This window comes from Chrysemys picta, chromosome 12 (genome assembly GCF_011386835.1).
Source record: "Chrysemys picta bellii isolate R12L10 chromosome 12, ASM1138683v2, whole genome shotgun sequence".
NCBI classification, from domain to species: Eukaryota; Metazoa; Chordata; order Testudines; family Emydidae; genus Chrysemys; species Chrysemys picta.
The window spans coordinates 25,935,031-25,962,443 of NC_088802.1; the positions used below are offsets into that span (position 1 = coordinate 25,935,031).

The 27,413-nt window shown below is 48.9% G+C and overlaps 1 protein-coding gene across 4 annotated transcripts in view; it reads left to right on the forward strand.

The window, feature by feature from the left end:
• The window catches only part of LOC101935723 (butyrophilin subfamily 2 member A1-like), a 62,121-nt gene that overhangs the window by 5,119 nt on the left and 29,589 nt on the right, over positions 1-27,413 (forward strand). For 3 of the 4 annotated variants that reach the window (XM_042846665.2, XM_065562569.1, XM_065562570.1), the window contains exons 2-3: positions 10,671-10,787; positions 23,112-23,459. In XM_042846665.2, coding sequence (XP_042702599.2) covers positions 10,682-10,787; positions 23,112-23,459 — 454 coding nt within the window. In that variant the 5' untranslated portion in view covers positions 10,671-10,681. The remainder of the gene's footprint in view (positions 1-10,670; positions 10,788-23,111; positions 23,460-27,413) is intronic. The other variant, XM_065562571.1, reaches the window with a different exon arrangement.

Consider the following 27,413-nt stretch of genomic DNA (forward strand, 5'->3'; position numbering starts at 1 on the left):
TTCAGTCAAGAGTGATGAATCCAGTTCTTGTGTCCTTCGACCTTTGCCGCCGTGCGGGAGACTAGCAGGATGGTGTGGGGTCCCTTCCACTTCTCTTGGAGAGGTTCGTCCTTCCCGGTCCGAACGACAACGGAATCACCAGGTTGCAGGGAGTGGACCGGGGTATCCAGCAGAAGAGGCTGTGAATCTTTGGTGTATCTGTGAAGAGAAGAAAGAACAGCAGACAGAGAGCACATGTACTGAGACAAGAAACCACACCCCATTTCCCACTCCCCTGCCAGAACCCGTGTACCGTTCAGAGGCCATGCCCTTCCAAACATAATCTCAAAGGGACTAAGCCCTAACCTGCCATTGGGGAGAGCACAAATGCGGAGTAACACAAGGGGTAAAGCATCAGGCCACTTAAGAGAGGCCTCCTGACAGACCTTCGAGAGGTGTCGCTTAAGTGTCTGATTTGTGCGTTCCACTACTCCACTGGCTTGTGGTCACCATGGTGTGTGGTGCTTCCAGGGGATTTACAGAGCACTTGATATCTTTTGAACAACTTGAGATGTGAGTGTGTTCCGTTATCAGATTCCATCCACTGGGGGAGTCCGAAGAGAGGAATGAAGTTTGTCAAGGAAACAAGAGCCACTGTTTTGGCAGTGTTGTTACGACATGGGAAGGCCTCAGGCCATCCACTGAATCGATCCACCAGGACGAGGGGGTATCTGTACCCTTGGGTCCTGGGAAACTCAGTAAAGTCTATTTGCCACACCAATCCTGGGCCTGGGGTAGGTTCCAGAGTGGCTGGCAACACTGCTACTCCTGGTCGAGGGTTGTTCTTTTGGCAGATTAAACATTCAGCCTGTACCTATGATGCTAGGGGTTTAAGTCCAGAGGTTAGAAAATATTTATTCATAAGCTGGGTAAGAGCCTCTCTGCCTGCGTGGGTGGTTTGATGCAGTTTTTGCAACACTGGTCGGATCAAGCCCTTGGGCAGGAGGATTTTTCCCTCTGTGGAATAAAGCCATCCCTCCTTTTCCTGGAGACCGAGCCTGTCAGCCAGATTTCTGTCATCATGGGAGTACTGAGGAGCTGCAAGTTCACCTACTGATGGGATGAGGGCATGCATTTGAGCATTCTCCTCTGTTGGTGATTTTAGGGTAGCAGCGCGCTTGGCTTCCCTGTCTGCTCTGGCATTGCCCTTGGTTACATCTTGATCTTCCCTTTGATGGGCTTTGCAATGCACCACTGCTACTGCTGAGGGGAGTTGTACCGCTTCTAACAGCCGGAGAATTTGAGACCCATGCTTAACCGGAGAGCCTTGGACTGTTAGCATCCCTCTTTGCTTCCACAGACCAGCGTGGGCATGCAATACCCCAAAAGCATACTTTGAGTCAGTAAAGATATTAACCCGTTTGTCTTTTGCCAGCTCGAGTGCATGAGTCAGGGTCACTAGTTCAGCAAGCTGGGCAGATGTCCCAGCAGGTAAACTCTCAGCTTCCATGGTATCAGGGAGAGACACAACAGCATAACCCACCCTCCTTTGCCCATCCACAACAGTACTACTGCCATCGGTATACCATTCCTAGTCAGCATTTGGGAGTGGTTGACCTTTTAAATCTGGGCGGCTGGAGTAGTGGGCATCTATGATTTCCAGACAGTCATGTACCTGTCTTCTGTTTCTGGTAGCAGGGTAGCTGGATTAAGGGAGGGACAGATCTGCAGGGTGACTTCAGGGTTCACTAACAGTTTTGCCTGGTACTGAGCAATCCGAGCCTGGGTGAGCCAGAGACCACCCTTAGTATCCAGCAGAGCTTGGACCATCTGGGGAATATACACTTGCACAGTTCCTCCCAGTGTCAGTTTTTCAGCTTCCCCAAGCACTAGGGCAGTGGCTGCAACCTCCCTCAAGCATGCTGGCCACCCCCTTGCAACTTGATCCAGTTGTTTAGAGGAAATATGCCACGGGACGTTTCCAGGCACCTAATAACTGAGTAAGCACTCCCAGGGCCATCCCTCTCCTTTCATGCACATACAGTTGGAATGGCTTAGAGAGATCTGGCAGACCTAGGGCTGGGGCTTCCATCAGCTTCCTTTTCAAGATTTTAAATGCCCTGTCCGCTTCTGGGGGCCAGTGAAAGGGGTCATGATCCGCTCCCTTAACACATTCATACAGAGGTTTAGCCCACAGTCCAAATTCTGGAATCCAAATTCTGCAAAAGCCTGCCATGCCCAAAAATGCTCTGAGCTGTTTATGGTTGCTAGGGATAGGAACTTGGCAGATAGCTTCCTTTCTGTCATTTCAGAGCTGCCTCTCTCCCTGCCTGATGTGAAATCCCAGATACCGAACTTCAGAGTGCAATTTGAGCTTTGCTTTGAGTTACCCTGTATCCTTGGAGTCCAATAAAGTTCAGGAGACTCACAGTAGCTTTGAGACAAGGGATTAGACCCACAGCAGCAATTAGCAAATCGTCTACATATTGCAGGAGGAGAACTTTGTCTTCATTGTCCCACTCCTCCAAGTCTCTGGCCAGAGCCTGGCTGAACAGAGTGGAGGAATTTTTTAATCCCTGGGCCAATACTGTCCAGCAAAGCTGCTTTTTAACCCTTCATTTGTCCTCATTATACCTGGCAGTATTTTGCAGATCTCATAGTTGCTTGGGCACATTCAGCCCCCCTTTTCTTGGTTGTCAACCAAGTCTTAGCTGTGAACAATGTCCTTGGATGGAGCCAGCATCTTATCTCTGGACTGAGCTTGCTAGCTCTATTTTCCAGTTAACTCGTTTTGTTCTTTTTCCTTCTCCCTTTCTTGGCTTCTTTTAACTTACACAGGAACCTTCCACTCTTCACTCATACACCTCTTCCCAACAATGAACACATACACATTGCCATTATACATCCTTCCGGTAAAATAACTTCTATACAGAGCTTTGAAGCAACAAACCAGGACGAGCACACTCACTTTTGAGGATTCCACTCGGTACAACCTCTGGTGTCTAATAGCTTTCCTTTTTAAACCTTAAATGCCTTCTCTGTCCTCATTATGCCTTTTCTGTGCCTCTTCCCTAGCCTTGGCTATAACCTGATTCCGCTCCACTTCAGATAACAAGGTTCTCATCAGTATATTGCAATCATCCCAGTCAGGCTTATGGCTTGCTAGATACCCTTCAAAGATTGAAATGAACTTGCTTGGATTCGTGGAGAATTCCCCTGCCTCTGCCTTAAAGGCAGCTAGGTGCACTGGGTTAAAAGGAACATGAGAGAACACTGGCACAATCTGGGCTGCACGCTCCTGTATTCCTGGACGGGCTACCACATTCTCAGTAATCAATGGATACAATCCCACTGAGGGGGTACTCTCTAGAGCCTGTGGGGATGCTGGAGCCGAAGGGGACACCGATTCTGCCATTACAACTGTGGGAGGGTTCTGGGGTTTAGCAGCAGTTACTACCGAGTCTGTCGGAGTCAAATGGCACTTGTGCAAAGTATCAGTCCTATTTCTTAACACCATAAACGTATACGCATAGAGATGTTCATTCCATTTACCTGTTCACTGACAAAACAAAAATAACTGAAGGATCGTGTTGTAATTAAGTGATCCTTCTGGTGGCCACCTTTCCTGGCACTCTAGCTGATATTGAGGCCAGTCTACTGTACAGAATCTTTTTAATTTACTTTTAATCAACTGGTCCGATCCAAACACTTTCCAGTTCACCAGAATGCATTCTAAGGGTGTACAGTGTACCCTGCTGGCTGTACTCTGTCCCTGCCCCATACTCTAGGGAGACACTGGGCGTCCCCAGGTCAAAACAGGTAAAGTCCCCACTGGACTGTTCGTACCTTATCCAAGGGTCCGGTTCCTCACCATCGCCCCCAACTGCTTCTCCACTACTCAAGCGCGTTGCACCGTTGTGCCCTCCGGGGTGGATCACACCACGTCTCAACCGAGGCCCCCGATGAAGTCACCGGTGCGCGCTGGGTGTCAGTTGTCGCCGTAATCCGTCGGCCACCAGGAGGGATCCGGGCAAGGCTAAATTTCAGCCTCAAGCCCCACACGTTGGGCGCCAAAACTGTTGCCGGCCCAGATAGGCCCCGAGGGGGCAACAGGGTTTGTTGCCCGGTGTGCTTCGCATCAATGAACACACGAGGGGTGGAGAAGCAAACCAAATGTATTCAAGAGCTCTGAATAGGCACTAAGAGACCAGCATGTCTCAAATCAAGTGCAGCACATACAAGCAAGTTTTTCCTTTTATATTCCAAGCTGTTTGTGTGTGTGTGTAAGCCTTTGTTCTGTTACTCCCTCTTACCCCTCCCTCCTCGAGCAGTTACAGCAGACACACATTGTGGCTTATTAGAACAGTTCCCATTCGTCTGCTTATCTTCGGCCTTCGCAGGCTAAGACATAGAGGCTTCTCCCTCCCTCTTCCCCCGTCCTTATCTTTACTGTGTTTGTGAGCAAAACTGCAGCTGTCTGCTAGAAAAGCTGACCATTACATTTCTGCTACAGCATGTAGTTAGCATGGAGGTAGGTGAAAGTTCACAAGATGGAGTTACTGTGGCTCACTTAGACCTAGAGCAGGAGAGCTTCATCGGCACTTATGGCCTTCCACTCCCCTGAGTTACCTGGTAGCTATGCCTAGTGATACCAACAGACCTAACCGGGAAGCTCCTGCAGAGGACCAGCCGACGCGCTCAAAGCTGCTGGGAACGGAGGCTTCTACAGGCCAGCACGAACCCCTACCGGGGGAGGAACCAGGGGAGGCGACGGACCCGGAGACCTGCGGAGAACCCTGGGATTTGTGGGAGACCCCAACTCCCAAGCTGGTAGGAAGCGACCCGGGGGGGCAGTACCTTGGACTGGTACCTTGCCCCCGATAAGCCTCAGCATGTTTCGGTAGGAAACCCCCCACTGAACCAGCAGTAAGGTCCTACTGCCCTGTAACAAGGAGCAGTGCTATGGACTCTGTCCACTAGGCCATGCTGCCCTGTGACAAGGGCTTATTCTATGGACTCAGGCTGTGCTGCCCTGTAACGAGGGGCATAAACCCTCACAGCTTCCTTCCCGTGGGTCCAGATGCTGAAGATGTCATCAATGTAGCATAGGTAGAGGAGGAGCACTTGGGGTTGAGAACTGAGGAAGTGTTGTTCCAAGTCAGCCATAAAAATGTTGGCATACTGTGGGGACATGCGGGTACCCATTGCAGTGCCGCTGACTTGAAGGTATAAATCGTCCCCAAATCTGACATGGTTGTGGGTGAGGACACAGTCACAAAGCTCAGCCACCAGGTTTGCCGTAACATTATCAGGGATACTGTTCCTGATGGCTTGTAGTCCATCTTTGTGTGGAATGTTGGTGTAGAGAGCTTCTACATCCATAGTGACCAGGATGGTGTTTTCTGGAAGATCAGCAATGGATTGTAGTTTCCTCAGGAAGTCAGTGGTGTCTCAAAGATAGCTAAGAGTGCTTGTAGCATAGGACCTGAAGAGAGAGTCCAAATAGCCAGACAATCCTGCTTTAAGAGTGCCAATGCCTGAGATGATGGGGCATCCAGGATTCCCAGGTTTATGGATTTTGAGTAGTAGATAGAATACCCCTGGTCGGGGCTCTAGGGGTGTGTCTGTGTAGATTTGTTCCTGTGCTTCAGGGAGTTTATTGAGCAGATGGTGTAGTTTCCTTTGGTATTCCGCAGTGGGATCAGAGGATAGTGGCCTGTAGAATGTGGTGTTGGAGAGTTGCCTGGCAGCCTCCCATTCATAATCTGACCTATTCATGATGACTACAGCACCTCCTTTGTCAGCCTCCTTTATTATAATGTGTTCTCACCTTCTCATCAACTGTTGGGAGTCGACCACATCCGCCCTGATTGAATTGACCTTGTTAGCAGTGGTCCTTCACATAGGCCTTGGCTACACTTGCAAGTTACAGCACTATAAAGGCTCCCCCATCGCTGTAACTCACTCCCCGTCCACACTGGCAAGGCATTTGCAGCGCTGTATCTCCGTGGTTGCAGCGCTGCATGTACTCCACCTCTCCGAGAGGAATAGCAAGTATTGCGCTAGCGCTGCGGTGCCAGTGTGGCCGCCCAATGCGCTGTGAATGGCCTCCAGAATTATTCGGCAGTATCCCACAATGCCTGTTCTAGCCACTCTGGTCATCAGTTCAAACTCTATTGCCCTGGCCTCAGGTAACCAACCATGTGACCGACCCTTTACATTCCCCGGGAATTTTAAAAATCCCCTTCCTATTTGCTCAGCCCGGCGGCGTCGTGTGGAGTGCTATCAGCGAATCTTTCCAGGTGACCATGCCTCCACGCACCAAGCGAGCCCCAGCATGGAGCAATGGCGAGTTGCTGGACCTCATCAGTGTTTGGGGGGAGGAAGCTGTACGGTCCCAGCTGAGCACCAGCCGTAGGAATTACGATACCTTCCCGAAGGTATCAAAGGACATGATGGAAAGGGGCCATGACCGGGACGCCCTGCAGTGCAGGATTAAAGTGAAGGAGCTGCGGAGTGCCTACCACAAAGCCCGTGACACAAACAGCCGCTCGGGTGCTCCCCCCACGACCTGCCAATTCTACAAAGAGCTGGATGCGATACTTGGGGTTAACCCCACCTCCACTCCGAGCACCACCATGGACACTTCAGAGCCAGTGGGGGGGGGGGGGGGAGGAGGAGAAGGAAAACGGGAGTGATGGTGGTGGGCCGGATGGAGACACCCCGGAATCCCTGGAGCCATGCAGCCAGGAGCTCTTCTCGAGCTAGGAGGAAGGTAGCCAGTCGCAGCGGCCGGTACTTGGTGGAGGACAAACAGAAAAGCAGGTTCCTGGTAAGCGGTTTTTTTTTTCGGGAAAGAATTTTTTCGGTGCGGGCTCTTTGGGAGAGGAGGGTTAGGCATGCATGCCTAGATGCAGAATAGTGCATTGATGTGGTTTATCACATCGCGGTAATCGGCCTCGGTAATGTCCTCGAATGTCTCATCCAGAACGTGTGCAATTTGCTTGTGCAGGTTTATCGGGAGAGCCACCACCGTGGTCCTTGTCCCAGCCAGGCTAACGTGTCCGTGCCACTGTGCCGCGAGAGGCGAGGGGACCATTGCTGCACACAGGCAAGCTGCATATGGGCCAGGGCGGAAGCCGCATTGCAGTAAAAGACCCTCCCTTGCTTCCCAGGTCACCCTCAGCAGCGAGATATCGTCCAGGACGAACACCTGTGGAAAATGTTGGGACAGTGTTCAGTGTAGGTGCCCCCTGAAGCTGCTGGCTCTCGCCAAGGCACAGAAACCCAGAGGACAGTGCAGCTCTGAAACAATCAGTCCCCCTTACTCACCATTTTGAGGCTCCCGTGGGATATGTGTGCTGTGTTTCGGACGGGAAAATTATGCTATTGTGTAGACCCTGTGTGTTTTCTACTCCTTAAGTGCGGGGGGAATCATTACTCTGGTATAAACAATGCTGCCTCTGTTAAATGTTGCATTTTGCCTATACAGCTGCATCAACCTTGAGACCTCAGCTGTCCCTCTTATCGCCTGCTCAGAGATTGCAAAGACTCAGGAAGAGACCGCGAAAAAGCAAAGAAGACATGCCGCAAGAAGTGATGCGGCAATCTATTAAAGAGAATGAGAAAGCACAGGACTGGAGGGAGCGAGAAAGCAGGATCTGCCAGGAAAACGCAGCGCACCAGCGGCAAAGCACCGCGCACCAGCAGCAAAGCACTGATAGGCTCATAAGCATCCTGGAGCGCCAAGCAGATGCTATCCAGGAGCTGGTAGCCATGCAGAAAGAGGAGCAGTACCGAAAACGCAAACGCCACCCCCCCACAGCCCTTGTCCCAAAACTCTTTCCGTTGTGCCCCACTGTCACCTCCAACCCACTTTCCCCAACTTCCATGTTCTTCACGCCACCTGCTGCCTCCAACACCAGTATCTTCACCACCCAACCCTGAAAACCACAACCCTTACCCTCTGCACTCAACCCCCATCACCATGCAGTATAGCTATCCTGAAGTGCAGCATTCACTGCACAGCACACCAGACAGGACATACGTGAATCTGTGATTGTACCGTTCCCCACTCCACCCCCTTGTTTCTTTTCAATAAATGGATTCTTTGGCTTTGAAAACATTCTTTATTATTGCATAAAGTAAAAGACTCCTTAGCCCAGGAAATAAACAGGCACTGCAAGTCTGCTTGTCTGCTAAGCAGACACTGATTCCTAAAGATTGGAACTACTGCACTTCACTGCCGTGCAGGGCACCAGATATCACTGCTGGTTTTCAGTCTCAAATTGCTCCCTCAAGGCATCCCTAATCCTTGCAGCCCCGCGCTGGGCCCCTGTAATAGCCCTGCTCTCTAGCTGTACAAATTCAGCCTCCAGATGTTGAACCTCGGAGGTCCATGCCTGAGTGAAGCTTTCACCCTTCCCTTCACAAATATTATGGAGGGCACAGCACGCGGATATAACCGCGGGGATGCTGTTTTCAGCCAAGTCCAGCTTCCCATACAGAGATCGCCAGCGGGCCTTTAAACGGCCAAAGGCACACTCCACAGTCATTCGGCACCGGCTCAGCCTGTAGTTGAACCGTTCCTTGCTGCTGTCAAGGCTCCCTGTGTAGGGTTTCATGAGTCACGGCATTAACGGGTAAGCGGGATCTCCAAGGATCACAAGGGGCATTTCAACTTCCCCTACCGTGATCTTCCGCTCTGGGGAAAAGGTCCCGGCCTGCATCTTCCTGAACAGCCAAGTGTTCCGAAAGATGCGTGCGTCATGCACCTTTCCGGCCCAGCCTGTGTTAATGTCAATGAAAAGCCCACGGTGATCCACAAGCACCTGGAGAACCATAGAGAAATACCCCTTCCGATTAACGTACTTGGATCCTAGGTGGGTTGGTGCCAGAATAGGAATGTGCGTCCCATCTATCGCCCCTCTGCAGTTAGGGAACCCCATTTGTGCAAAGCCATCCACTATTTCCTGCACATTACCCAGAGTCACGGTTTTTCTGAGTAGGATGTGATTAATGGCCTTGCAAACTTGCATCAACACGATTCCAACGGTCGACTTTCCCACTCCAAAGTGGTTTGCGACCAACCGGTAGCTGTCTGGAGTTGCCAGCTTCCAGATTGCAATAGCCACCCGCTTCTCCACTGGCAGGGCAGCTCTTAATCTCGTGTCCTTGCGCCACAGGGTGGGGGAGAGCTCCTCACACAGTCCCATGAAAGTGGCTTTTCTCATCCGAAAGTTCTGCAGCCACTGCTCGTCATCCCAGACTTCCATGATGATGTGATCCCACCACTCAGTGCTTGTTTCCCGAGCCCAAAAGTGGCGTTCCATGGTGATGAGCATGTCCGTGAATGCCACAAGCAATTTCGTGTCGTACGCATTATGTGGCTTGATAGCATCGTCGGACTCCTCACCCTCACTGTCACTTTGGATCTTAAGAAATAGTTTGACAGCCAAACGTGACGTGCTGGTGAGACTCGTCAGCATATGCCTTAGCAGTTCGGACTCCATTTCCCTCAGACAGATCGCGCTGCACAGAAACCGTTGAAAGATGGCGCCAAAGGTGGACAGAAACAAAGGGATTTCTGGGATGCGAAGCGAAGCATCACTGGCATTGGGCATTGGGACAGGACCCAGAATCCCCCGCACCCATGCCCCCTTCCCACAACCTACGGCGCCAGAATGGGAAGAGGTGCTCTGTGGGATAGCTGCCCATAATGCACCGCTCCCAATAGCACTGCAATTGCCGCAAATGTGGCCACGACAGTGCGCTGGGCAGCTGTCAGTGTGGACAGACTGCAGCGCTTTCCCTACTCAGCTGCACGAAGTCAGGTTTAACTCACAGCGCTGTACATCTGCAAGTGTAGCCAAGGCCATAGTAATATAACACACCCATCTCTGCATGGGTATATATATCTGCCCACTGAAGTTTCCACTTCATGAATCTGAGAAGTGGGCTCCAGCCCATGAAAGCTTATGCATAAATACATTTGTTAGTCTTTAAAGTGCCACAGGACTCCTCGTTGTTTCCATTGATGTGTGTTGATTCCAGCCCAGACACTCTGAGTGGCTCTACATCTCAGATATCTGGCCTGTTCAGCCTAGTCCCAGCGAGAGAAGCAATTCTGTCCCCCAAAGCAGTAGCGATGCCAAGGGGAATGGTAGAGAGTCCTACTGATAGTTCATAAAAATATTTCAGTAAAGTTCCCCATCTGTCACACCTTCATGGAGAAAATACAGGGTACTAAAGTTCTCTTTAATATAGGGTAGAAAGGCATAACAAGACCCAATGGCTGGAAGTTAAAATTGGACAAATTAAAATTAAAAATAAGGCACAGAATTGTAACACTGAGGGTGATTAATCATTGGAACAAACTACCCAGGGAAGTGGTGAATTGTCTGTCTCTTGCTGTCTTCAGATCAAGGGTTGGTGACTTTCTGGAAGATGCTTTAGTCAAACACAAGTTTGGGCTGAGTACAGGGGTAAATGGGTGAGAGCGTTTGGCCCATGGCACAGATCAGACGAAATGATCTAATGGCCCCTCTGACCTTAGTCTATGAATATTGAGAAGTGCGTTAATGTAAACATAACTGATCCATGGACCAGGGCTATGAAAGTCCGACAACCGTGGCACTGTCACTGCATCCCACTCACTGACAGTCTGATTTGTTATTTCTCCTGTTCCCCAGACCAAGCTTCGATGATGGGGAAGGTTCCCTCGTTCTCCCCCAGCTCCACAGTGAGCTCCGCTCTGCCCGGCTACGTCGCTCTCTGCCTCACTCTACAGGTTCACAGGCTGGTGTCAGGTAGGAGCTCCGGCCTCCTCACTGGGTTTGCTGCTGTTGGTATTGCTGGTCATCAGCGGCCATCTCGCATCACTGCCCTGTCTTACAAACCACATCTGCTCAGCCTGCCAACAACCAGCAACATGGAGAAAGCACAGGGCACAGCTGGGTCCCCAGTAACCATGGTTACTATCTATACATCATCATGTCAGGCCTTGACGCTACATCCATCCTACTGCTCTGGCTGATTTCTGGCAGCTTCAAAAACATGGAACACAGTGAGCACCACTACAGGGCTCACAACCTATTTAAAAGACACTTCCAATTGCTAGACACTGCACTGCCAGACCGTATACATCACAAATCAGACTCTTCAGTGACGAAGGAGTCCTGAATCCCAGACTCTCCCACGTGTCATTCATGCACATCTGACTAGGACTCAGAGCTAGACCTCATCTCACAGTGAGGATATTTGCTGGCTTTTTCATTCTGTGCCTTCCGTGAACCCCTTATAGTGACCCCCTCCACCCCCAGGGTTGCCTCCACAGCCACTCGGTCATTTCGGTTCCCTCCTCCTGTGGTTTCCATCCTGCTAATTTAACCGGCTTTCTGAGAATGCTGAGACACCCCCTCCCCTTCCACCCCATCCTGTGCAGTTCCACAATGACTGGTTCTCTGTTTCCTTCACTTTTTTTATCTGCCTCCTTCTCCCCTCCATTATCTGGTCTCTGACTTTACCTTTGAAGCCATCGCCAGTGTAGTGATGATCTGTTTTCATCTCTTTACACCTTGCTGGCTTTTACACCACCCCTCCTGCAGATGAGGAGGCCCCTTTGCTGGAGCAGCAAGAAAAGGCCTTGGTATATCAGAGAGCCAGGCCGCCAGCACCATTATACCCAGGGCGCCCATGACACACATTGAGCCCCATTCAGAGATAATAGAGAGAGCATCTAACACTCACATGTGAACTCTGCGTGGCAGATATTGCAGCCACATGTGACGTTTTGGGAACTATTGAATTCACTTTATGAATGTTCTGTGTATTTGTGTGTCCCTTTTATCCATGGCCTCTATACATATTGTATGTACCTTTGTGGGCTGGGGACTGTAATCTAGGCATGGGGGAGGGTTACCCCACCTTCTACAGGAGCTACACACCAGGGGAGTAATTACTTGTGGGACAAGTAGCAGCTCCAGAGAAGTACCATCCCTAGGGAGAGTTGCATAAACTGGGTTAGACAAGGCAGGGCTGACATTAGGGGTGGGCGAGCTGGGTTACCACCCAAGGCGTCTTGCTGAGGGGATGCCTCTAAAGCAGGAGTGTCCTGTCTCTCCTCCCACTGCTGCTCTGCGTCCATCTGCAGCCACTGCCACTCCTTGTTGGAGGTGCCCCTGGCCAAACCGCTCCTGGGAACCTCTTGTCTGTTGTGCACAGTGGGGGGAGGGAGGGAAGGAGAGTGTGTGTGTGAGACAGTGTGTGTGAGGGAGTGTGTGAGACAGTGTGTGTGAGGGAGAGACAGAGTGTGTGTGTGGGGGGGGACTTGAGAGACTGTGTGTGTGAGAGAGAGACAGTGTGAGAGAGTGTGGAGGGAGTGTGATAGTGTGTGTGTGAGAGAGACAGTGTGTGTGGGAGTGTGAGACTGTGTGAGAGAGACAGCGTGTGTGGGGGGGGAGTGTGAGACTGTGTGAGAGACAGCATGTGTGTGGGGGAGTGTGAGACAGTGTGTGTGTGTGTTTGAGAGAGAGAGACAGAGTGTGCAGGGGAGTGTGATAGACAGTGTGTGTGTGTGTGAGAGAGAGAGAGAGAGAGACACAGCGTGTGTGGGAGGAGTGTGGGGGGGAGTGTGCGGGGGAGTTTGTGAGAGAGACTGTGGGGGGGGAGTGTGTGTATGGGGGGAGTCTGAGAGACTGTGTGTGTGAGAGAGAGAGATGTGTGGGGGAGTGTGAGACGGTGTGTGAGAGAGAGTGTGTAGGGGAGTGTGATAGACAGTGTGTGTGTGAGAGAGAAACTGAGTGTGTGGGGAGAGTGGGAGGGACAGAGTGTTTGAGAGATAGAGAGTGTGTGTGGGGGGGGAGTGTGTGTGAGAGAGAGTGTGTGAGAGAGCCAGAGTGTGTCTTGGGGGTGTGTGTGAGAGAGAGAGAGTGTGGGGGGGGGGGGAGTGTTAGAGACAGTGTCTATGGGAGAGAGAGACAGAGTGTGTGGAGGGAGTGTGAGAAACTGTGTGAGAGAGACAGAATGTGTGGGGGGGGGAGTGTGAGAGAGAGTGTGAGAGAGAGACAGAGTGAGAGAGAGTGTGTGTGTGAGAGAGTGTGTGGGGGGAGTGTGAGAGACAGAGGGAGTGTGAGCTAGTGTGTATGGGCAGGGCCGGTGCTACCATTAAGGCAAACTAGGCGGTTGCCTAGGGCGCCAAGATTTTGGGGTGCCAAAAAGCAGTGCCCCCAATATTTTTTACAGCGTTCCTGGGCTGGGCTGCCAGCTGCGCGCTGACACGTACGGCTCAGACTCCCTTTCCCAGCGCAGCGGCCGCTCCATGCAATTATTGTCATTGCCCGGTGGGGGCGGCGTGCTCAGGGAGGGGGCATAGCAGAGATGAGCTGGGGTGGGGAGCCCTCTGGCAGCTCCCCCCCCTGCCCTGAGGCACCCCCCCACCGTGGCAGCTCCTCACTGCTCCGGCCCGGGGAGCCGTGCGGCAGCTCCCCACCCCAGCTCATCTCTGCTACGCCCCCTCCCCGAGGGCACGGTTGCCACTACACTTCTCCTGCCTCCCAGGCTTGCGGTGCCAATCATATACAATCAAATAATAGTATCCTTCTAGAACATAAATTTAGCTTGTACTCACCTTAGTAGTGCTGTTTTAACAACAACAACAACAAAAGCTAAACACATAACTTTAGACATTGTGCAGAAGGTCACGTATTTTCAAATAGCATTTTTAGTTATATCTGTAAAATAACTTAAAATTCATTTGAAAATAAATGCACAGTCCAAGTCTGATACTAATAATAATGATGGAGTCAAATGTTAGTGAGTCACATACATGATTGTGATAGGTAAACATGAATACCAAAGTAATTAGAAAAATAAATTCCAGTTGGTAATAAAAGAGAAAAAAAAAACTTTTTTAAAAATTAAGTAAATACTTCTTTAGTGGAGTGAAAAACAATTGACTAGAATAGAGTAGATAATGGCAGTAAAAGAGATTGTGTCTGTTAGCAAAAGTAAGCAGATTTTATTTATTTTTATTTATCTTTACTAAAGATAGAGTACAAAGTATCACACTTGTGTTTCTTATATCTGTGTTAAAGCTCCAGAACTGAAGTCAGCTGACATTAATTAGGAAAATTGCCACAAGCAGGATTCCTAATCATAAAACTGTGAGCAGGACACCCATCCCAGAGTGTGTAGGGAAGTGTCTTCTGCCTGATGTTCTTGAGTTCTACAACCAAAAGTTCCTTTTCTGTGCCCCTCTCTGCTCCCTCACCCCATCCCCCTCCACTGACAGTTGTTGTCTTTGGTCAGTGAGGAACCAGGGATCAGAGGTGCATCTGTGTGAATTCACCTCCCTCCCGGGGAAGAAAGCATGTTGGTTGATCTACTATCTGAGCACTTGCTCTGGCTAGTTACCCCACAAGCCCCCCTTCCTCTCACTGATCACCTTCTGCTACCTGTGTCTGCTGTGACCTTGGCAGGTCAGTCTCTTGAGGTTCTATCCAGCTCTTACTGATTGTCAGCTCTGAGGCTGGGTAGAGATACTGTCCCATCAGAAATGATTATCAGCTCTTTTAAACACTAAATAACAAAAGGCTCCTAATGGAGCCTATTTAGCACTGTCTTTAAATGGTAGAAAAGAACAAGTTAAACCAGACAGGGACCCTTAAGGATCATCACACCTCCTGGCTAAAACACTTATCCCCACCCACTTTGTTTTCATAGGAAGGTCTGGCATTCTAGCCCCTGGCTTAGCGAAGTCCTTTCAACTCAGGGTGACCCCTAATTTGGGACAAGTTAAGCACAGTTCTGCTCCTTTCTATTCAGACAATAAAAACAACATTGATAACAGTATTTCACTACCCCTGCATTCAGTACAAAAGTGATTTGTAACCCAGCACCAGCCACAGTTGATCATTTGGAGATACACAGCTCTGTCTGCTAGATATTTACGCAGGGTAGGTGTGTTCATGTAAATACAGTTTGCTCCTGAAGTCTCTCCCCCTCTCAGCTAGCTGTCAGGGGAGAGTTCATTCAGACCCTGTTTACATGTAGGAATTAGATACAGTGCTCCTGTTAGCTAATTACTAAGTTATCTAAAAAAACCCAAACCCTAGAGTTTTCAGGTATCTAAGTAGCCCCTGGAATCACAGTTAGTTTCCCCCACTCCCCAAAATCAGAAATGGCACCTCAGTGAGCCAGGAGTGGCCCAAGGGGCTGCGGGCTCTGGCAAGATGCAGCCCCTGTGTGATAGTGTGGTGCCTAGTAGGCTGTACACTAACTCACAGCAGCAGTCAGGGTAGCATTATACCATATACCATGCCACCCTTACATCTATGCTGCTGCTGGTGGTGCTGTTGCCTTCAGAACTGGGTGCCTGACCAGCAGCCACCGCTATCAGGCCACCGTACCAGTGCCGGGGCTGAGCTCTAGCACCTCTTTCAATATAAATTAAGCATTTGGGGGAGGCAGTGGGGCAAGGAGGTGATGGGGAAGTGGGAAGACTGTGGGTGCCAAAGGTGATGGGGGAGGGACCAAAATACAAGTTTGCCTAGGGCACCATTTTCCCTAAGGCTGGCCCTGAGACCAGGTCCAGAAGTCTAAGAGAACAAAGATTTTTGGTTTAAAAGCTGGATTTGAACTGTCCAGAAACCCAAGATCTTGGGCTACAAAATGACATGACCTGTTAACCAAGGGGCCAACCTTTAGAGAAAGGTTTGAAAGACTTTGAACCCTACCAGTGAGTCCCATGTGCCAGATGAGAATCCTTTGGGACAAGTGTAATGTGTTCAGACCTTTGATGGGTTTATGGTAACTTTTCTCTGTCAGGCTTTTGTCCTTAAATGTTCTCTGCTTTGGAAGAGCTAATTGGTTTTTGGTAGCCGCTGGCACATGCTGTTCATAGTCCTGAGAGAGAAAGCAAAGCCCAAATGCTGGTCTTTGATCAGGCCTGCTGGGAAAACCACTGTGAATTGAGGGTGTTAAGGCTGCTTCCCCACTTTGAACTTTAGGGTACAAATGTGGGGGCCTGCATGAAAACTTTTAAGCTTAACTACCAGCTTAGATTTGGTTTGCTGCCACCACTTTAAAGCTAATTTCCTTCCCTGGGTAGCCTTGAGAGACTCTTCACCAATTTTTTCGTGAATACAGATTCAAACCCCTTGGATCTTAAAACAAGGAGAAATTAACCATCCCCCCCTTTTTTTCCCACCAACTTCTGGTGGATCAAGATCCAACCACCTTGGATCTAAAAACAAGGACAAATCAATTAGGTTTTTAAAAAGAAGGCTTTTAATTAAAGAAAAAGGTAAAAAATATCTCTGTAAAATCAGGAGGGAAAATAACTTTACAGGGTAATCAAACTTAAAGAGCCCAGAGGAATCCCCTCTAGCCTTAGGTTTAAAGTTACAGCAAACAGAGATAAACACTCTAGCAAAAAGGTACATTTACAAGTTGAGAAAACAAAGATAAAAACTAACACGCCTTGCCTGGCTGTTTACTTACAAGTTGGAAATATGAGATACTTGTTTAGAAAGATTTGGAGAGCCTGGATTGATGTCTGGTCCCTCTCAGTCCCAAGAGCGAACAACCCCCAAAACAAAGAGCACAAACAAAAGCCTTCCCCCCGCCCAAGATTTGAAAGTATTTTGTCCCCTTATTGGTCCTTTGGGTCAGGTGTCAGCCAGGTTACCTGAGCTTCTTAACCCTTTACAGGTAAAAGGATTTTGGAGTTTCTGGCCAGGAGGGATTTTATAGTACTGTACACAGGAGAGCTGTTACCCTTTCCTTTATAGTTATGACACGCCCCCCAAATCACAGATAGTGCTGGACAGCCGGTTCCACACTGGCTGTGATTTTTTCCTGGAGCTTTAGGAGAAAACAGAGTTAATAAGACACATGCACCTTTAGACATACTACTGATTATATAAAAACTAACAATATGTTCTACATTTTAAGAACAATTTTTAACCAGTTGATTTTGGGAAACTTTTCCGGGAGAGTGCATTAGCCACTTTGTTAGAAGCCCTTGAAATGTGTTGTATTTTAAAATTAAAATTTTGGAGAGCTAAACTTCACCGAAGAAGTTTTTTGTTATTTTCCTTGGCGGTATGAAGCCACTGTAGCGCAGCATGGTCTGTTTGTAGTTGGAAACGCCATCCCCAAACATATGGGCGTAGCTTTTCCAGCACGTACACAATGGCGTAGCATTTCTTTTTGCTGATTGACCAGTGGCTTTCCCTCTCAGACAGTTTTTTGCTGAGAAACACGACAGGATGGAATTTTTGATTCGGTCCTTCCTGCATTAAAACTGCTCCCACGCCCCGCTCAGACGCATTTGTGGTTACTAGGAACGGTTTGTTAAAGTCTGGGGCCCTTAGCACAGGGTCAGACATGAGTGTCGCCTTAAGCTGGTTAAAGGCCTTTTGACACTTATCAGTTCACTGAACTGCATTTGGCTGTTTCTTTCTGGTTAGGTCTGTTAGCGGGGCGGCGATTTGGCTGTAGTGTGGTACAAATCGCCTCTAATATCCGGCCAAGCCTAAGAAGGATTGGACCTGTTTCTTTGACTTTGGAACCGGCCACTTTTGGATAGCATCCACTTTGGCCTGTAGGGGATTTATAGTTCCTTGACCCACCTGGTGCTCCAGGTAAGTCACTTTGTTTTGGCCTATTTGATACTTTTTAGCCTTAACAGTTAGTTTTGCCTGCCGGATGTGCTTGAAGACTTTTTCCAGGTGCTCCAGGTGTTCTGTTTATGAATTAGAAAAAATGGCCACATCATCGAGGTAGGCAACTGCAGATTTTTCCAATTCCGCTAGGAGTCCATTTACAAGTTTTTGGAAGGTGGCGGGTGCATTTTGCAACCCGAAAGGGAGTACATTGAATTTATACACCCCTGCCTGGGTGACGAAGGCTGACCTTTCCTTAGCGGGTTTATCTAGTGGTACTTGCCAGTACCCTTTGGTTAAGTCTAAAGTAGAGATGAATTAGGCATGTCCCAATTTCTCCAATAGCTCATCTGTGCGTGGCATTGGCTAGTTGTTAGGACGAGTTACAGCATTTAGCTTACGGTAGTCCACGCAAAAGGGTATTTTCCCATCTGGTTTGGGAACTAGAACCACTGGAGATGCCCATGCACTGTTAGAGGGGCGGATTATACCCATCTATAGCATGTCCTGGATCTTCCTTTGTATAGCAGTTTGGGCATGAGGTGATTCCCGGTAGGGTGGGGTTCTAATTGGGTGATCATTACCTGTGTCAATGGAGTGGTATGCCCATTCGGTCCATCCTGGAGTGGCTGAGAAAATTGGTGCAAAGCTTGTGCACAGCTCCTTGATCTGCTGTTGCTGCAGACGTCCAAGGGTCGTGGAGAGGTTCACCTTTTTCACGTCACCATTACTTTTTTCTTTGTAGTAGACACCTTTAGGCCACTTCACGTCATCTGTTTTCTGGGCTGTAAACTGGCAAATGTTTAATTCTCTGGAATAAAAGGGCTTAAGAGAATTAACATGGTATACCTTAGGCTTTATGTTGGAGGTGGGGGAGGCTATGAGATAGTTAACAGCTCCTAGGCGCTCCTGGACCGTGAATGGTCCTTCCCACGACACTTCCATTTTATGGGCCTGGAGCACCTTTAAGACCATGACTTGGTCTCCTACTTTGAAGGACCGTTTTCTGGAATGTTTATCATACCAGGCCTTTTGCTCTTTTTGAGCATCCTTTAGGTTTTCTTTAGCAAGGGCTAAAGAGTGTCGGAGGGTGCTCTGTAGGTTGCTTACAAAGTCTAGAATGTTAGTTTCTGGAGAAGGCGTAAACCCCTCCCATTGCTGCTTCACCAACTGTAATGGCCCCTTAACCTCGTGGCCATAGACAAGTTCAAATGGTGAAAACCCTAAACTGGGATGTGGTACGGCCCTGTAGGCAAAAAGCAACTGCTGCAATACTAGGTCCCAATCATTGGAGTGTTCATTTACGAATTTACGTATCATGGCCCCCAAAGTTCCATTAAACCTCTCCACCAGGCCATTGGTTTCATGGTGGTAAGGGGTGGCAACCAAGTGATTCACCCCATGAGCTTCCCACAGGTTTTTCATGGTCCCTGCCAGGAAATTAGTTCCCGAATCTGTAAGGATGTCGGAGGGCCAACCTACCCTGGTGAAAATGTCTGCTAATGCCTGGTACACAGTTTTAGCCCTGGTGTTGCTTAACGGTACTGCTTCCGGCCATCGGGTAGTAAAATCCATGAAAGTCAGTATGTACTGCTTTCCTCTGGAAAGTGGGCTGTAGTCCACGAAAGCTTATGCTCTAATAAATTTGTTAGTCTCTAAGGTGCCACAAGTACTCCTGTTCTTCTTTTTGCTTTCCTCTGGGTGTCTTCTTTGGGAAAGGACCCAGAAAATCTACAGCTACTCGCTGAAATGGGACCTCAATTATGGGTAGTGGCTGGAGAGGGGCTTTGACCTGGTCTTGGGGCTTTCCCACTCGTTGGCACAACTTACAAGACCGGACATAATTAGCAACGTCCTTGCCCATTTCCTCCCAGTGGAAGGATTTCCCCAACCGGTCTTTGGTTCTGTTCACCCCAGAATGGCCACTGGGATGATTATGGGCTAAGCTCAAGAGCTTTACCCGATACTTAGTGGGAACTACCAACTGTCTTTGAGGATGCCAGTCCTCCTGGTGCCCACCAGAAAGAGTCTTCTTGTATAAAAGTCCTTGTTCTACAACAAACCGGGATCGGTTAGAAGAGCTGAGAGGTGGTGGGGTGCTCCGTGCCGCCGCCCAAGCTTTCTGAAGGCTGTCATCTGCTTCCTGCTCGGCCTGGAACTGTTCCCTTGATGCTGGAGACATCAGTTCCTCCTTGGACTGTGGACTTGGGCTCGGTCCCTCTGGAAGCAATGCAGGTGCTGGGGCTGTTTCGGTTGACTGTGAACCGCTGTCCGCTGGTGCACTATGTTGTATTTCAGGCTCTGGCTGAGCCTCATGGGTATGGTTATCTGCTGCTTCTGCCAGTTCAGGCTCGCTGGTGCCCCCTGGCGTTGGAGTTGTAGATGGGTTTGCAAACGCTGTACTCAGTGCTGGCAATGGTTCTGGCGCTGGTAGTGTTGCTGGTTCTGGCGCTGGTTGTGTTGCCAGTTCCGGTTCTGGGACTGGCTTTGGCTGGGTCTCTGGGATTGGATCCACTACGGCTGTTGCAGTCGTTGGCAGGGGATCCGGTTCCACCACCTTTGTCTGGGTCTCTGGTAACACAGACGGGGCCCTGGTGGACGGCTCAGGAACAGGGATGGGGGTGAAAGCTTGCTTAGCCTGGCTGCGGGTGACCATTCCCACCCTCTTGGCTAGTTTCACATGGTTGGCCAAGTCTTCCCCCAGCAGCATGGGGATGGGATAATTGTCATAGACTGAAAAAGTCCACATTCCTGACCAGCCCTTGTACTGGACATGCAACTTGGCTGTAGGCAAGGTTACAGACTGTGACACGAAGGGTTGAATTGTCACTGGAGCCTCCGGGTTGATGAGTTTGGGGTCCACTAGGGATTGGTGGATAGTCGACACTTGTGCCCCAGTGTCCCTCCAAGCAATAACCTTCTTTCCGCCCACTCTCAAGGTTTCCCTTCGCTCCGAGGGTATGAGAGAGGCATCTGGGCCTGGGGATCTTTGGTGTGAGTGTGGTGTAATGAACTGTAATCGGTTGGGGTTCCTGGGGCAGTGGGCCTTTATATGTCCCAGTTCAGTACATTAAAACATCGCCCTGATAAGGTATCATCGGGGCGCTGTTGGTTAGTGGAGACTGGTGTGGTGGGGTGAGAAGGCGTCTGGGGTTTCCCTTGGAATGTGGGTGGGGCCTTGGGTTGTCCCCGGTGGTAAGGTTTTGTTTCGGGTTGCCCCTTCTGATATTCGCTCCAACTGCTACTAGTTTTTTTCTTTTCTGCCACCTCCTCCCATTTGGCTCCAATCTCCCCCGCCTTGGTTACAGTTTTGGGCTTCCCATCTAGGATGTACCTTTCTATTTTCTCAGGAACACCCTCTAAAAACTGCTCCATTTTTACTAGGAAAACCAGATTTTCCAGAGATTTAACATTTGCTCCTGATACCCAGGCATCACAATTTTTGTCAATGTGGTAGGCATGTCAGGTAAATGACACGTCTGGTTTCCACCTTGGGGCTCTGAACCGGCAACGGGAATGCTCGGGTGTTAGCCCCATTCGGATTCTGGCCTTGTTTTTAAAAAGTTCATAACTGTTCATGTGTTCCTTAGGCATTTCAGCCACCACCTCTGCTAAGGGTCCACTGAGCTGCAGCCTCAGCTCTACCATGTACTGGTCGGTAGTGATGCTGTACCCAAGGCAGGCCCTTTCAAAATTTTCTAAGAAGGCCTCAGTATCATCGCCTGCCTTGTAGGTGGGGAATTTTCTGGGATGGGAAGTGGTACCTGGAGAGGGGTTGCTAGGATTGGCTGGTATATCGGGCCTAGCCCTTGCTAATTCCAGTTCATGCTTCCTCTCTTTTTCCCTCTCCTCCATCTCTTTTTCTTTAAGCTCCATAGCTCTCTTGTGGGCCTCCTCTTTGGCTTTCTCTTCAGCTTCTTTCTCGAGTTTTTTTAATTGAAGCAGTCTCTGATGTTTTTTTTCATTTTCTTCTGCTTCTAGTCTGGCCAGTTCTAGTTTGTTAGCTACTTCTTTGGTAGTCATTTTCCTATTTTCTTGTGCTGGGCCACACCCCTCTGCAGTTGACTGAAACTGGGATGCACTCAGCTCAGGCAACAGAGACTTTCTAACTAGCTATCCCCGAGAGATAGAAAGAAAAAAACACCAATTCAGCTTGTAATTTCTTTTTGCCAGCTGTTTGCTCACTGCTTGACTCCTTCTCTTAACAAAGACCCTTGTTAAAAAAAACTTAACACCTCTGCCTTCAGGCAAGGAGAGATAAGATATGCATCTACCTACAGCTCTGCTTTCCAAGCAGCTAGAAAGGAGAAAAAAAATCTTACTGGCTTTTGGTTTAAAATTATCCCACCGCTGCCACCATGTCAAGGCTGCTTCCCCACTCTGAACTTTAGGGTACAAATGCGGGGGCCTGCATGAAAACTTCTAAGCTTAACTACCAGCTTAGATCTGGTCCGCTGCCACCACTCCCAAAGCTAATTCCCTTCCCTGGGTAGCCTTGAGAGACTCTTCACCAATTTTTTCGTGAATACAGATCCAAACCCCTTGGATCTTAAAACAAGGAGAAATTAACCATCCCCCCTCCTTTCTCCCACCAACTCCCGGTGGATCAAGATCCAACCCCCTTGGATCTAAAAACAAGGAAAAATCAATCAGGTTTTTAAAAAGAAGGCTTTTAATTAAAGAAAAAGGTAAAAATCATCTCTGTAAAATCAGGAGGGAAAATAACTTTACAGGGTAATCAAACTTAAAGAGCCCAGAGGAATCCCCTCTAGCCTTAGGTTCAAAGTTACAGCAAACAGAGATAAACACTCTAGCAAAAAGGTACATTTACAAGTTGAGAAAACAAAGATAAAAACTAACACGCCTTGCCTGGCTGTTTACTTACAAGTTGGAAATATGAGAGACTTGTTCAGAAAGATTTGGAAGCATGGATTGATGTCTGGTCCCTCTCAGTCCCAAGAGCGAACAACCCCCAAAACAAAGAGCACAAACAAAAGCCTCCCCCCCCCCCCAAGATTTGAAAGTATCTTGTCCCCTTATTGGTCCTTTGGGTCAGGTGTCAGCCAGGTTACCTGAGCTTCTTAACCCTTTACAGGTAAAAGGATTTTGGAGTCTCTGGCCAGGAGGGATTTTATAGTACTGTACACAGGAGAGCTGTTACCCTTCCCTTTATAGTTATGAGAGAGGGGCATGAAACCCCAGTGTGGAGTGAGAGGGCCATGGGTCCCTGTTCAGAGAGAGGTGAAGGCTGGAGGCCTGAGACCTAAGGAGACATTCCTTGAGCAGAACACAGAGGGGTCAGAGGTGCAGTTACCCCAAGCCTGTGACTCGCCTAGGGCACTGCATGGGGACATGGTGTTCACTTCTAACCCAGGGTGCTCTCTTACTATGAGTCTTACTGCTAAGGTAATGCCACCCCCAGCCACTCACCGATTTAATTTCCATTTTCCTTTGTACATTTCACAGCACAATTCACAGTGACTGGACCTGACGATCCAGTCATTGCCTCCCTAGGTGGGGAGGCCATTCTGTCCTGCCACCTCTCCCCCAGGATGAGCGCTGAGAACATGGAGGTGAGATGGTTCCGATCCAAGTACTTTGAAGTCGTGCACCTGTACCGTGATGGGCAGGATCAGTACGGAGAGCACATGCTGGAATATCAAGGAAGAACTGAGCTCTTGAAAGACGATATCACCAATGGGAGAGTTTCCCTGAGAATACACAATATCCGACCCTCCGACAATGGGCAATACACGTGTTATTTTGAGTCCAGTGTCTCTTATGAAGAAGCATTTATGGAACTGCAGGTGGCAGGTCAGTAATTTCTTCTGATACTTTGACGTCTTCAACAGGGTAATAAGTGGAGGCTGAGGGTTCATTGTGAGATGACGGTTGACATTTCTCATTATAGTGGGTCAGTAGCTCTGTCTGGTTAAGGTTTGTTCTAGTTCACAGTTTAACAGCTGCTTTTTTCTTAAGGGCTCTAAAATTCACACTCATACTCAGATTGTCTTGAACATTTCTGTGACTCATTGGAGCCTGGGGTACGGTTAGTGGTCTAAATTTGAGGTCATTAGAGCAATGGTTCTCAACCAGGGGTACATGTACTCTGGGGGGTACGCAGAGATCTCCCAGAGGGTACATGAACTCATCCAGATATTTGCCTAGTTTTACAACAGTATACATAAAAGGCACCAGTGAAGTCAGTCTGAACTAAAATTTCATACAGACAATGACTTGTTTATACTGCTCTATACGCTATACACTGAAATGTAAGTTCAATATTTATATACCAATTGATTTATTTTATAATTATGTGGTAAAAATGAGAAGTCAGCAATTTTTCAGTAATAGTGGCTGTGACACTTGTATTTTTATGTCTGATTTTGTAAGCAAGTAGTTTTTAAGGGAGGTGAAACTTTGGGGGTACACAAGACAAATCAGACTCCAGAAAGGTTAAGAGCCGCTGCACTTCTGCTGACACATCGTACAGACCTCGGCAGTCCAGTGAGACACATACGTGATCCCTCTCATCATATCACAGTGACCTGAGTGACAGCTCTGCCAGCCTGCTCTAACTAACCCCTCCCCCAGTCACTACAGCAACTCCGAACACTGGGAAGGCAGTGGGAGTGCAGGCAGATAGATGCTGGCATCCAAATCTGAGAAACACAACACCAGCAATGGCACCTTCCTCATGCCTGTGTATTATGGCACCATGCGCACTGAACCGCTCCCCGCGCCTAATGCCAGTCCCAGGAGGCAGAGTTAAGGTTGCAGGGCTGGGGCGCTGTGTGCCGTTACTTTGTATCTCTTGGGTTTCAGGAATGTAAGTTTAGCTGCTCTCTGCATTTGGAAAGGCACCAGGCCCTGCTGGGAGACTGTAATTCTGCATTGGGAAGTACTTTGTGGGAATTAATATGCAACTATAGAGCCCTCATGGCCAAAATGGAGTCTGCTCTGCAGAGTGGCTCAGGCGCGCACTGGAGCACAGTGGGGTAACTGCTTCCACCCTAGGGGCACCTGTTCTGACCCCCCCTGTGTAAATGCACACACCCCAGAATAGATCAGTGAGTATAGGAAAGGGAAATATTTATTTACAGAGGGATGAAGGTAGAAAAACAACAGGGGGAAATATGGGAGCGCCGGTAAAACAGGTTACAGTCAACCCAAGGCCTCATGGGCCCAGTGGTACCACAATAAAAAATGGGAGATGCCAAGCACAGTGTCACAGGGCAGACACCGAGCTCTGTATCTACACTCAGAGTTCAGGAGTCCTGGGTCGAGTTCCCATGCAGCAGTGAGTCTTGGGTGCTCCTGGTCATCTTTGACACCAATGAATTTTCCACAGCAAACCCCTCCGGTGCCCTCTTCTGCCGCTCTCTGCAAAGCCCCACAGAGCAACAACCTCTCCACTTAGCTAGCTAACAGCCTCCCACCTTAATCCCAATGCAAAGCACTCACAGCCCCATACAGCTCTGGGTGACAGCAAAACTGGGTCTGGCTCTGGTTTGTCCTCAGGAGATTCCTCCCTGGCACAGTGCTCTTCCTGGCTCTTGTCCTGGGGTGTCCACAGCCAGCCACTTTGTCCCTCCTGGACTTTCAGCAGGTTCTCAGCTGCTTCACTAGGTGAGGTCCCACTCACTGTAGGCCTCTTGTCAGGAGGTACAGACACACACGCCCTCTTGCTCTCCCTTTCTCCATTCTCCTTCTCCTGGAACACCCAGCACTTCCTCTGCCCAAGGGGGGGGGTCACAAATGTTTGTAAAATTATCTTTGTAACTAAGTGGAAGTAGTGGAAGACTTTAGCCTCCCTGCCCATCAGTTAAGCAGTGCACAGCTCCTTCCAATGGCTCTTCTGATCCAACCCTTTGTCCCTGCTAAGAGGTGGTGTTTGTGTTCATTAAAGGAAGAAACAGTCTCTTGTTCCTGCTCAGGAAACTGCAGGATTATGTAGCAGCTCCCTCAGATTGGTAGGCAATATGAAGCATGTGCACATAAGCCAGAACACCACTAAATGAGAGGCAGGGTTAGCTGGTGGATAGCGCAGTGGACTGAGAGTCAAGGGACAGGGGTTCTATTCCTGCCTTTACCACTGAGCTGTGCATGAACTTGAGTAAGTCTCTGTGCCTCTGTTTCCTCTCTCACACTTTGTCCATCTTGCCTGTTTAGACTTTAAACTCTTCGGGCTACAGACTGTCTCCTGTGATGTGTGTGCAGTGCCCAACACACCAGGGCCCCAGATCATAGGCACCGACTCCGTGGGTGCTTCGAGGCTGGAGCACCCACGGGGAAAAATTGGGTGCCCCATCTCACCTCCACTGCACCTCTGCCTCCTCCCCTGAGCGTGCCGTGTCCCACTTCTCCCCCTAGCTCCCAGCGCTTTCACCATGAAACAGCTGTTTCGCACAGCAAGCGCTGGGAGGGTGGAGGAGGAGGAGGAATGCAGCACGCTTGGGGAAGAGGCGGGGCCGGGATTTGGGGAAGGGATCCAATAGGGGCAGGGAGGGGGCAGAGTTGGGGTGGGGACTTTGGGGAAGGGGTTGGAATGGGGGCAGGGCAGGGGTGGGAGGGGGGCTCGAGCACCCACTGTTGCCAGGAAAAGTTGGCACCTATGCCCCAGCCTGGGGCTTCTATTTGCTGCTGTATGACAGACAATCATAGCCAATAATTCCAATACACTTGTAATTTGTGTATCTCATCATTTTAATGCACTGACAATGTTACATTCTACTTAAAACCCTTCCAGCCACTCACTGCCATCCACAGCACAATAACTGTCAACTGTGGGTAACCTAAGCTGCCAATCATGGCCATGACTGGATATTACTTTATAACCACAAGGAATTCCCTTGTGTAATGTACATGTAACCCACCAAACTTTGGTTACACAAGTACCCACTATAATTCCAATTTACTGCTGGAACAGAGGGGGCATAATAACACATGAGATTAAATATGTACATTTGGAGAGTCATGGATGCTCATAGCCTGAATTTCTTCCCGACTGGAGCAAGACACCACAATGGAGTAAAGCGCTCAAACTAAAACAATCATTAGGGTCATAAGAGGACAAGCTGAGGGTTAACTGAGACTCCTCATAAATCTAGACACAATCTTATCATTATATCCAAACACTTTGCAAAGAACAACAATGAAATTAGCATCAAACATGCAGATTTCTTCACTACCAAATGGTTCACAGACCCCAAATCCTATGCATTTAAAACATAATTACTGACATGGCATTAATATCACCACACTGCCATGAGCTGAACAAGCAGCAAGCACCCTTCCAAAAACTTCCAATATGCTGATATCCTTGTGTCATAAACAGACAGTTAAGGGTTAAGAAGTTCACCTAGCCTAGCTGACACCTGACCAGAGGAACCAATGGGGGGACAAAATGTTTCACCCAGAAAGGAGGGAAGAGTCCTTTGTTCAGTCTGTTCATTAAGTTCTGTGCCGGAGTAAAAAGATCAAGAAATCACCCAGGGTAGGGAGTATTAGAGAAGGAATGAATTAGCTTATGTTTATTTCCTTTTGTGACTTTGTCTTTTTACATTAAAGGGATAATCAAATTGGGTTTTCTTTTGTGTAACTAAGGTTTTTGCCCAGAGGAACATCCTCTGTGTTTTGAATCTGTTGTCTGTGAGAGTAGCTTGTATGCTAATCTCGCAGAGGTATTTCTTTTACTCCTTTTCTCTATTTAAAAGCCTTCTTTTTAAGAACCTAATTGATTTTTTCCTTGTTTTAAGATCCAAGGGG